This window comes from Prunus mume, linkage group LG6 (assembly GCF_029339155.1).
Source record: "Prunus mume cultivar Tortuosa linkage group LG6, ASM2933915v1, whole genome shotgun sequence".
Classification (NCBI taxonomy): domain Eukaryota; kingdom Viridiplantae; phylum Streptophyta; class Magnoliopsida; order Rosales; family Rosaceae; genus Prunus; species Prunus mume.
The window spans coordinates 18,165,078-18,176,627 of NC_142703.1; the positions used below are offsets into that span (position 1 = coordinate 18,165,078).

Consider the following 11,550-nt stretch of genomic DNA (forward strand, 5'->3'; position numbering starts at 1 on the left):
CAGAGCACAATTGTATCTTGAATAATTTAGAATAATTTAGAAATATTGAGAGAAGTTGACAAGTTAAAGTCACTAGAAACATCCTACTAATTATATAGTGTATTATAACTAGAGAAATCTAGAATTAGAAGACAACTTGTGGCTGAAAATGACTTTGGAAAGTTTGGTTACTATGCAACCGGCTTGTCCAAAGCAAAGTTGCCGACTTAGTTTCTCTATAAATAAGCCTATAGCCTCTCAAAGTAATAAGGCTAAAAAACTACAGCAATCCAACTCTAGCCATCAGCCAACTCAAGTATTAAAGCCTTGTACCTTTCCTATTTCAATCAATAGAATAAAATTACTTTGTTACTCTTTCAAAGGTTTTCCTTTCCAAGTTCAGCTATTGTCCTAAACACTACCAACCATTCTCTAAACCTCTTCTCCCTTAAACTAACACAAACCAAGGGCCTTCTTCAATGATCTTGTCAGCCATATCCTCATCCTGAACCAGAATGGTGAAGATATTGCCCTTAATATACGTGATTTTTGCCTCACCAAAGCTTTCCCATGCGTTCGCTAGGATATTTTTTATGGCACCCCTGTTTGGTACCTTGTCAGCTATGATTGCCCCAATCAGCTTTGGACCACTTTCCAAGCTTGAAAGGCCCAGAGATCACCAACTCCTCAGTCTTGGCGTTGTCCATGTTGTCCTCCATTAATGTCTTCCTTTTAGATAGTAGGCCCGAATAAATCCCACTGAGCATGTTGCCAATAGTCATAAAGTCTGGACAATCTTTCTCCAGAGTCATAAAGTCCAGGTGAACTTACATGCGTCTTTGGTGGCTGGTAGCCTTGAATGTGGTGTAGCTTGTTTTCTTCAGTTTTGTATTTCTGATTTGGTTTCGCAAATAGGTGAGGGAGCTCTCATTCTAGATAGAGAGATTCAAACTTGATTAGTTTTCCCTGTGCTTGAGAAAAGAGTTTTGAATTTGATGCAGCAGTTCCCTTCAACCCCCATATGTACGCACTGCCATTTCTGAACCCCACAAAAATGGTAGCAATAACCAAATGGCTACATGGTTTTCGATTTGGGTGAATTTTTATAAGGATGATCTTTGGGTATGGAATTCAAACATAAACAGTTCCAATTATGAGATTAAATTGTACAGTGGGACAAAACAAGTAGTAAGAGACATTAACTATCAATACGATAACTATACTATAATAATAATCACTTCAGATAAATGCAAAAAGGTGATTTGTATTGTGCCACTTTTTTAACAACATTAATGTAGAATATAATAATTTTTTCTCCAACGGGGGTCTCTTCCAATGAAAAAGGGTATTAAGTTACGTACAATGGTCTCAGATTCGAACCCCATGACACCTTGGTAGTGATTGTGTGCTCAGTAGAGTTGGTTTGTAAGGCTCCTAATCTTGCTACAGGTGCGGTTCTTATGCTCTGCGTACTAGACTACACTAGTCTTCATGGAAGATAATTGTTTTCATTTTCTTTTATAATTGTTTTCATTTCTTCCATGAAGAGAATTTTGAGTGAATTTTTTTATGGAGTAGGTAGGAGACCGGATAATGGAGCTCTAGTCAACAGAATACTTGTCACATGGTGAACAATTAAGAAGAAACCTCCTTGAAGCTTCAAGCAGTCGGTGTGAAAACCATCTTATTAATTAATTAATTCTCTTACACCATTTCAAAGTTCCTAGTCAACAAGTCAATCTGTTGATTCCAGAAAAAAGACACCGTCTTCTACTCCAAGACCCTACATTGGTCTTTTTCTTGCAGCACAGAAATCTTCACCATCTTCAACCTCAGAATTTCCAACACATTCACAACCAAAACCCACTTAAATAATTCCTCAACAAAAATTTGAAAATTCCCATCAAACTTAATCACCATGATGTTCTCTAAGAACATGGAAATGCCTTCAGCCAAAACGGTGATCTCCACCGCAGCCTCAGTAGCCGCCGCGGCCATGTTAATCCGGTCCACGGCACGTGACTGGGTGCCCAGTGAGCTCCGACATTATGTTTCACTGAAACTCAGAGGCCTCTTCAGCTCTCTCTCTTCTCAGCTCACCCTTGTCATTGAAGAGTTCGAAGGTCTCAACCACAACCACCTTTTCAAGGCTGCCCAACTGTATTTGAGACCCATAATCTCCCCCAACACAAAAAGATTCAGAGTCGCAATGCCAACCAAAGAAAACAAGATCTCTGTTTTCATGCTGAGAAATGAAGAGATCGTCGACTTTTTCAATGGAGTCAAACTCAATTGGAAGTTGGTTTCCAAGGAAATCCGATCCAAGTACATAGACAATCCGGACAGTAGAGGTCGATTCGGGGGATGTACGCTGAAATCCGAGCTCCAGTACTGGGAATTGAGCTTCAACAAGAAGCACAAGGACTTGGTCATTGGCTCTTACTTGCCATATGTATTGGAAAAGGCTAAAGAAGTTAAGGAAGAATTTAAAACCTTGAAGTTGTTCACTTTGAAGTATGATCGGAGGATGGGAGGGATGGGAGGAGACGTGTGGCAATCCGTGAATTTGGATCACCCGTCCACGTTCGAGACATTGGCAATGGAAGGAGAGGCCCAGAAGATGATCATGGAGGATCTTGAGAGATTTGTGAAGAGGAAGGAGTATTATAGGAAAGTTGGGAAGGCTTGGAAAAGAGGGTACTTGTTGTTCGGGCCTCCGGGGACCGGGAAGTCGAGCTTGATCGCTGCCATGGCTAATTACCTTAACTTTGATATCTATGACTTGGAATTGGCTGATGTCAGGAGAAACTCTGAGCTCAGGAAGTTGCTGATTGCGACTGCGAACCGGTCGATTCTTGTGGTGGAGGACATTGATTGCTCTGTTGAAATTCAGAATAGGCTTTCAGCAGCCAGGGCTACAAATCCTCGTGGTTTTTCTGCTCAAAGAACTGAGGTAATTCATTGGTCTCACAAAAAAATAGTATTTTGGTATTGCATTTGCTAGAGTAAAAAAATTGCTACTTGCCAACTTTGAGAGGTTTGCAATGACATGAAATTGTCCTTGCATCACTGGACATGAAGAGAACCAACAATTAAGCTCGAGGTCGAGGCCTTGAGCAAAATTGTGGTTGTTTTTTGTTGCATTTGATCCGAAAATAATTAAACTTGATCAAGATCATATGTTTTCTATATTTTCTTTTAGGTGACACTGTCAGGATTGCTCAACTTCATAGATGGACTGTGGTCAAGCTGTGGGGATGAGCGGATCATAGTGTTCACCACCAATCACAAAGACCGGCTTGACCCGGCCTTGCTGCGGCCGGGTCGAATGGATGTGCACATCCACATGTCGTTTTGCAGCCCATGTGTGTTCAAAACGTTGGCCTCCAATTACCTTGGAATTACAGAGCACACACTTTTCTTTGACATAGAGCAGTTGATAGCCACCATGAAAGTGACCCCTGCAGAAGTAGGAGAGCAGTTGCTGAAGAATGAGGATCCTGAATGTGCGCTGAGAGACCTAATTGGGTTCCTAGAGAGAAAGAAGAGTGCAACTGAGGAAGCTGCAAGTAAAGCAGAAGATGGAGAACCAAAAACTGTTGAGTAGGAAGATCACAGCAACTGTGGCTGTAAGGAAAAAGGCAAGGATTATAGACCAGGGTAACTGTAACCAGGCAAGAATAAATTAGCCGTCCTCCGGAGAAATTTAAATGAGAATATCACAATATGATTATTTTGGAGTGCCAATAACAGTTCTTCGTTTTATAGAGTTAGAATTGGACTAAGAAAAATGCGAATCGGCGAAAAGGTTTTTTCTTCTGGTGACAAATAAAATTATCAGACCACAAGCCGAAAACAAAATTTGAAACTGCGAACATGTTCAATTCGATTGAGATCATTTATATTACTAATAGTTTTTTACGGCCTTATTGGAATGAGCCCTTCTTTGGATTTGTTTTGTATAACAGGTGGCACCAAATTCAATGGATAGATTTACTCAAGAATATTGAGTCTATTCAAGGCACATTTATTTCTGAACAAACATATAAGTGGAGAATTCTTAGTTGCGAATCCGAAGGTCTACAAAACTTATATTTGGACAATTTTTCAGTGAAGTCCAAATAGTTCAATTTTATCAACGTCAATGGCATCCAAACAAATCCTATTCCAAGTACATCACGAGCTCAGACAACGGCGGCCGAGAAGCCAAAATAAAACTGATCTTTCAAAAACAAAACAAGCGATAACTTGATGAAAAAAATCCACCAAATATACTACACCAAAGAAGTAATATGATCCAACTCCAATTTCTTATAACAGTACACCATAGTATTTTTAGTAATTTAGAAAATAAAGTGATGCGTTCGTATCAACTGCAAAGTGCCAAAGCAAGCTCAAAAAAGCTGGGAAGCAAAAAATACAAAGTATCCTAAATCACCTTGGAACCACCATGTGTATTGTGGAACTAAAGGATTCCAAATTACTACAAACGCAAAGCTTCAACTATATCCAACCTAGCATTTATTCATCTGTATTGAAACTCTACATCACCATGAACCTGCAGATCCCGCTCCTGAAACATAAGATATAAAGGTTTCAGTCTCACAGAATGTTTAATTTGAGGATTAGGTAATTAAATTTTACACTAAATGCTGGTTTAAATTTACAGAACTGTCTCTTCTTTTTTTTTTAGTGGAAGAGTACTTCACAAAAAGCCTGAAAGGGAAGTGGGTCCCAAAGGGGTAGCAAGTCCAAAGTCAAACAGGCCCAAAGAAACAAGAAGACCAAGAACCCCCACCAGCGAGAGAACCGATGAGGCTATAATGAGGGGTTATAATGACCTATTACACCCTCAATCAAAACAGTACACAGGCCAGTTCCCCAATCCATCCTTACTAGACCCATCCAACTAAAGCCAGATAAGGCTAAACCAAAAAGCAAAACGCCAAACACGAGAAAAAAAAACATCATCCCAATCAGATGGGAGCAGCAGCTCCGGCAACACTCCACAAGGGCGAGGGCAGTACCGATGACTCTCAACAAAAGAGAGAACGAGCACATAAAGCTACTCTCATTTATTTACCTGAAGCAGGACAAGCCTTTCTTAAGATTTACAGAATCATCTAATTAGCACTCCATCACTCATGTTATGAAGAGGGCTACCCTTTTCATTTCGTTCCTAATTTTTGGTTTGTTTATGAAACTAGAAGCTTTTCTTATAAAATTCTAAATCAAAAATTCTCATAGACAGATCACAAGGTAGCCAGACACACATACTCGACTCCTGCGTTTTCACGCCCCCATAATGTATACCACCATATGAATTCTTTAATACGACAATAACTACACAGATAATCACGGAATCTGCTAACCAACTTGATGGGCAGAGATGCATATGTAAACTCTACAGCCCAAAGAAATCTCAACCGCATGCTATGCAAACTAATTTAAAATAGTAAAGTAACAATTTGAGGCATAAGCAGGGTTAGACTCGTCAGCAGAAACAAAAAAGAAAATGTAAAATCATGTACTTGCCTTGAAACTAACAGCAGCTTCGCCTAGAAATAAAGATAAGTCTCTGAGCTCTCTACTGAAAATTTGAGAGAGCCCTATACAGCCATTTTCATTTCTATCTTCTGATGAGGATCATAACCTATCAGTTTGAAATCAGCCGCTACAAAAGAATCTATATTCTTTTTCTCAGGATTGATCTTCAAAATCTGCATAAAAATAGAGGTAAGCAGTTGTAACTGGTCAGTGCATATAACAGGTAGAAATGAGAGAGGGATGGGTGAAGTGAGTACGCTTTCAAAACTAAAAACAAGATCATTTATATAACATCATAAAACTTACTGGAAAAGGCTTGGGCAATTTCTCAAGCTGCTCCTGCAAAGGCCTGATGTGAGTGCGGTAAACATGAGCATCCCCTAAAATATGAATGAAATCACCTGGAACAAGATCTGCACAAGATAAAAGTCTATTAAAGACAGACTCTAAAGATGCAACATTAAGGTTCTTAAATCCATTAGATAGCCAATGACACAGAAGTCCCAGCTAAAATGATCTAATCCAATAACTGATAAAACTATCTTTAGAATGCGTACCACAAACATGAGCAATCATGCATGTCAGAAGAGCATATGATGCAATATTAAATGGCACACCCAGGCCGATGTCAGCAGAACGCTGATACATTTGACATGATAACTCTCCATTGGCTACGTAGAACTGCAAAGACAAATATAAGGATGTAGTAAAACAAAAGACATATGATAAAGAAACAAAAGATGTACCATCTCAAGACAAACCTGAGCAAACATGTGACAAGGTGGGAGTGCCATCAATTTGAGATCAGAAGGATTCCAGGCCGAGAGTATAATCCGCCGATCATCTGGATTAATTTTAATCTTGTCAATAACATCTAACAACTGATCAAATCCTTGGCCAGTGTAGTCAGCATTCATGTCAGTATACCTGTAATATGGAAGAGAAATAGGTGAATTCGAAGCTAGACTTTTTTGGATAAAGTAAAAATCTAGACGCTGAACTTAAACTGAGGTACACTAACCTAGCACCAAAGTGTCGCCACTGGAACCCATATACTGGTCCCAAGTCACCCTCTTCCTTGTCAGTTAAACCAACACTGAAGTGGATACAAAAATCACTTAGAAAAGCATGAAACCTGGAACTCGTCACACATTTGGGAAGTCTAATACTTGCCTGTCAAGGTAGTCTCTAGAAGCATTTCCATCCCATATGTGAATGCCTTTCTCCTGAAGGACCTGCCAACAAATCAAATATAAGCACTAAATAGAAGAACCTACTTCTTGCCGTAAACTTCTCTTTCAGAAACAGGAAATCAATGGCGTTTATGTCTTTACCAAGCCAGCAAGGTAAGTATGGTCTCATATTCATGGAAAGTTAAAATATAAATATAACTCTTAAAGTCATCAGAACAAGTATGGTCTCATATTCAAACCAATGGCCCTACTGAAAACATCAGAACAAGTCATCACTTTTTATCAATGTACAGTGGAGAAAACAGAAACACAAATTTCAAATGCTCAACTTTGGATAAACAAATCAACTTTTCAACAAGCACAAACTCAACTTGTTCAACTGTAGTCCCCTTGTGATGTAAAGAATATGAAACAAGGAAAGCATACATATGAGTTAAAACGTTCATCGAAATTGTAATACCTTGGCATTTGTTGAACCACTTATGAACCACAGAAGTTCTTCAACAACCCCTCGCCAAAATACTTTCTATTGGACCAAATGACCACAATGTATGTCAGTTTATGTACTGAAATGGATATTAAAAAAATAATAATAATAAATAATAAATAAATAAATAAAAATTCAAGTCTCTAACAATTGAACCTCTTGCCAAGAGAGAAAATTGGTATACCTATCCAAATTAAGAAAAATAAAAGCAACACATGTAAAAGAACAAATCTGAGCATATGCACACCTTGGTTGTCAGAAGAGGAAAAGTTTTGCGCAGATTGAACCGCATCTGTGGAGATACGAAGAAAATTAGCAAACATCATTTATCCGCTTTTAATCAAGAGAATGCTAAATGAAACATAACAGTAATTTCTCAAAAACTTAGCTTGAGATTACCTGACAACCAAATTTTGATAAAGTACCAGTCCCTGTCCTATCATCCTTAGAAGTGCCATCTGAGAGGATTTCTCGAACCAGACTTAGATAAATGTGCTCTTCATGTTTTTCAAAAATCATCTTGGGCAGGAAAGAGAAATTCTTTACCTCACACTTAACGGAATCCGACTTACTACTAGAGATCAGATCATTGTTTTGACAAAGGGATTCAACTGCAGAACTCCTTACACGAACATAAGTTGTGAAGGAATGGCGAATGCTATTTTCCACCTTGGGAAAGGATGAATACCACGGCTGAAATACAGAGGAATCAATTGCAGGGATAAAAGTGTCACATTCAATGTTTGTCTCTATTTCTGTAATGTGAATGGCATCACAGCCAGGCGCATTGAGAGCTTCCCTGGATACAGAAATGTTAATAAAAGAAATAAAGAAAAACACACTTAGCAATATAGAAACAAACAACAAAGTCACACCTTAGTATCTGGCCACCCCCTATGATAAAGACTTTGTCAATTGACAGACAATAAGGAGAAGCAGCTAACAATTCCAAAGCAGATGCCATGCTTCCACATATCACAACATTCTCTGCAGTAGCAATATCAAAACTCCCAGAACGAGTCAGAACAACATTAAGGCGACCAGGTAGAGGTCGATGCTCAGGGGGAATGCTCTCCCATGTTTTTCTACCCATAACAACAGCATTTTTTTTTCCGGGATCTGATGTGGTCACAGTGACTTCCTTAAAGAACTTGAGATCAGAGGGCAATCTCCAAGGTAGTTTCCCATCCTTTCCAATACCCATTTCTCGGGTCGCAGCCACAACAACTTGGTAAGTCCTTTGTGGATTAGGTTGGGTGTTACCATTGCCATTGGCGCTCACCAACAACTCACCAGCCATAGTAGAACCCATAGACTGAAACAAACTCAAAGATAACAGCCTAAAACGAGGACCGCACAGCCAATTTTTGTGGAAGTGCGGTAAACCCTACAATGTAACATAAATATGTTATAAATCAACAAAGAAAACAAAGGATTAAAGCGCAGATACGAGCATATAATCTATGAATGAGAAACAAAACAGCAAAAGAGATAAGTGAAAGTGCATAAGATAAGATAAATGAATACATCGTAAGTTATCATCTAATTTCAAACAATTGGGGCATGTAAAGGGAAACCCACCAAATTCAACTAACTATTTAGCTATAAATTATTAGAAACAACAAACAGAGATATGGGTTGCTAGTAAAACAGATACCACCATTATTGCTGACCTAGACATCAATCTGTGCAAGACACTCAGTTTATAAGATTATCTTGAGTAACATACAGTATGAAGCTCAAGTCCAGTCTCAAAATCTGTGCTTTGAAAAAGAAAAAATCAATAACAAGTAATGATTGATAGTAAAATTTGCATGCAATGTGAAAAATAATTAGAGCAAAATTCTAATCAGACCCAGTAAAATTTTAGTCCAAGAATTACACAAATGCAATGATTTTCAAATAGTTACAAATCCTGATGATTAGAAAATTGGGAAAAAGAAGTAAACCAGCACCAATTTACCAGAAATGAAGCATAAAGTAATAGATCCTCCCCAAAAACACAATTACAATAAAATAAATATATAATAAGACAAGTGAAAAAAACAATTGAAAAGAGAAGGTTGAAATGGGTGAAGCAACTGACCGATCTCAAACCGAAGAGCGAAATCTTGAGTTGTGGGAGCCAAGAGTGACAGAAAGATGGAGAAAATTTGAGTGAGAATTAGGGTTTTGCGAGCGAAGCAGTGAGAGCGAAATGGAGAGAGTAAGAAAACACAAGGAGCGAAGGGCTGAAACCGCTTTCTTCGCTTTCAATCCTTTTTCTCTTGTTCTCTCCCTCTGAGAAGAGAAAAAAAAATAAGAGAGAAAATATAAAAAGATGGGGGAAGAGAGAGAGAGAGAGAGAAAAAATAATAATAATAATAATAATTCCAACACAGCGGCTAGCTGACATGTACACGAAGAAATCCAAAAGCACATTTGACGCGGAGTTCCGCCAGGGTCTGAGTGGTTGAGGTGGGTGTGCGTGTACTCAAATGCCCCTGCTTTTCTACATTTTTGCTCACATTGCATTGCACCGACTTTTCATTTATATATATTTTTTGTTAACGAAAATTTAAGAAACCAAAGCCTTTGAGATCAGCCTAAGCACTGATAAAGGTCCACAAAAGGATTAGAATTACGATAGGTTAAGGGGTAGGTATGATCACTTCTAATGTATGAAATAGAAACATTTCATTCAACCAGTAAGAGGGCGAGTATTAGACGGACTATAAAACCAGATAGTTTACGTTTGAATTCTTAGTAGTGCAAGAACATTTAAACATTATTTTATCACGCCATGTGCAATTAATTGCTTGTATTTTAGGATTATTTGATGTATTATATCCATTAGATAGTGGTTAGCGATCATGATAGAGTTTTCCTTGGTACTCAAAAGAAATTTTGGCTCCTTGAAAAATTTATCCTGTTAGTTTGGCGTGTCATGTTGATAAACTCTCAATTTGACTAATTAATTATGTTAACGTATTTTGTTACATTGGAGAGAATCAAATCCTTTATTTATCAAAATCATAAAATGGTATCCCATAGTTCCTCACCACTTAGACTAATGGATTCTTATTCACCAAATGTCGTCTATATATGCTACTTTGCTTTTTCCTCGTGTATTATACTTTTCTTGTTTATTCTAAATACTTTTCTTGTTTATTCTAAGTGGTTTCTTTAGGGTTGCATTTGACACCACTTGGACATAAGCACCCTCAATAGATTGTTTGTTAATGTTGCTAGAGAGCCTCTTTGACCTTTTGTATGAAAGATTTAGGATCAAAGGTCGACTAAAACAAACATGAAAATTTTATGAGAAAAAAATATGCATTTCTAATTATGTAGCTCAATGACCCAATTAAGTTCTAATGAGATGTGAAAAAATGTTGAATCGTTTTTTAGTAGTTTGTTTTGACAATCGTTCATGCACGCGTGAGTGACTGTCAACCGTTGATGTATGTAAAATATGTATATAAGAATCATTCATTCTTGTAATAACTAAATAATTCACATTTTGAACTAGCATTTTCATCTCTTCTACCACATGGACACCACAGAATGGCAAAACCCTCTTCAGATTGAGCATAATGACGAACAAATTCTCATGATCATGACTGACCAAAAAAAAAATGAAAAGCAAAGTCTTTTTATAGAGTAAAGGGTACTCTGGTTATTATATGCAAATGCTGAGGGTAATTAGGAGATTCCATGATTAACCAATAAACATAAGCACCATCTCGACACTAACGGCCCAACGCACAGCCAATGGGCACACTTAAATCCAAAGCTGTGTGCTACGTAGTACGTACGGCTGAAAGGCGGGAAATCAATACCAGTCACTAGGATCATGACACATGTCCACCTCAATTCGAACTCAATTGCATACTGCATCACAGCCGTCCACTTGGCATCTATTGAAATGTCCTGTCAGCGTCCTATAGCTTTAGGGTAATTAATCATAATTAGTTGTTACTTCGACATCTCAATTACTTATCGTGCTATATTTTTCAGTTTTAATATTTTTGGATCCAAAAAACAATAATAAAATAATAAACACGATGGCAAATTGTCTATGTTGCATACAATTTTTTATTTATTTATTGAGATATGATTTTCTTTGCTGAATTTTATATTGCACCTGGAAAAATGACCTAGTTTGGTCCGATAACACAAGAATTCTGACCTTTTCTTTTTGGAACATTTGTTTAGGCATGGATTTATTTTTATTTGTTTAATTTATGGCATTCATTGGATAACTTTGGATTGAAATCTTCACGAAGAAAAGAAGATAAAATTAGTCATTGTTTTTTTTTTGTTTTTTAATGTAGACGAGAGTGAGAGTGAAAGTCAAAGAAT

The 11,550-nt window shown here is 37.7% G+C and overlaps 2 protein-coding genes across 2 annotated transcripts; one reads left to right on the forward strand and one right to left on the reverse strand.

Annotated features, from left to right (window-relative positions):
• The first annotated feature begins 1,758 nt into the window (after positions 1-1,758).
• Positions 1,759-3,749, forward strand: LOC103335681 (AAA-ATPase At3g50940-like). Its single transcript, XM_008238702.3, has 2 exons — positions 1,759-2,932; positions 3,182-3,749. The coding sequence occupies exons 1-2, from the start codon at positions 1,898-1,900 to the stop codon at positions 3,584-3,586; spliced, it is 1,440 nt and encodes a 479-aa protein (XP_008236924.2). The 5' UTR covers positions 1,759-1,897; the 3' UTR covers positions 3,587-3,749.
• A 523-nt stretch (positions 3,750-4,272) lies between these two features.
• Positions 4,273-9,585, reverse strand: LOC103335682 (bifunctional dihydrofolate reductase-thymidylate synthase-like). The gene is made up of 12 exons (XM_008238704.2): positions 9,293-9,585; positions 8,082-8,593; positions 7,606-8,005; positions 7,454-7,498; positions 7,180-7,245; positions 6,700-6,761; positions 6,548-6,622; positions 6,288-6,453; positions 6,084-6,207; positions 5,833-5,939; positions 5,515-5,699; positions 4,273-4,552 (listed from the first exon to the last, which is right to left on the reverse strand). The coding sequence occupies exons 2-11, from the start codon at positions 8,516-8,518 to the stop codon at positions 5,589-5,591; spliced, it is 1,593 nt and encodes a 530-aa protein (XP_008236926.2). The 5' UTR covers positions 8,519-8,593; positions 9,293-9,585; the 3' UTR covers positions 4,273-4,552; positions 5,515-5,588.
• Positions 9,586-11,550: the final 1,965 nt, after the last annotated feature.

Excerpts from the sequence above, each read along its gene's own strand:
- LOC103335681 (XM_008238702.3), top strand. The coding sequence starts at position 1,898 with ATGATGTTCTCTAAGAACATGGAAATGCCTTCAGCCAAAACGGTGATC. Across the intron at positions 2,933-3,181 it reads TTTCTGCTCAAAGAACTGAG|GTGACACTGTCAGGATTGCT; the intron begins GTAATTCATTGG and ends ATTTTCTTTTAG.
- LOC103335682 (XM_008238704.2), bottom strand. The coding sequence starts at position 8,518 with ATGGGTTCTACTATGGCTGGTGAGTTGTTGGTGAGCGCCAATGGCAAT. Across the intron at positions 7,499-7,605 it reads TATCAAAATTTGGTTGTCAG|ATGCGGTTCAATCTGCGCAA; the intron begins GTAATCTCAAGC and ends GTATCTCCACAG. Across the intron at positions 5,700-5,832 it reads AATTGCCCAAGCCTTTTCCA|ATTTTGAAGATCAATCCTGA; the intron begins GTAAGTTTTATG and ends ATTTTTATGCAG.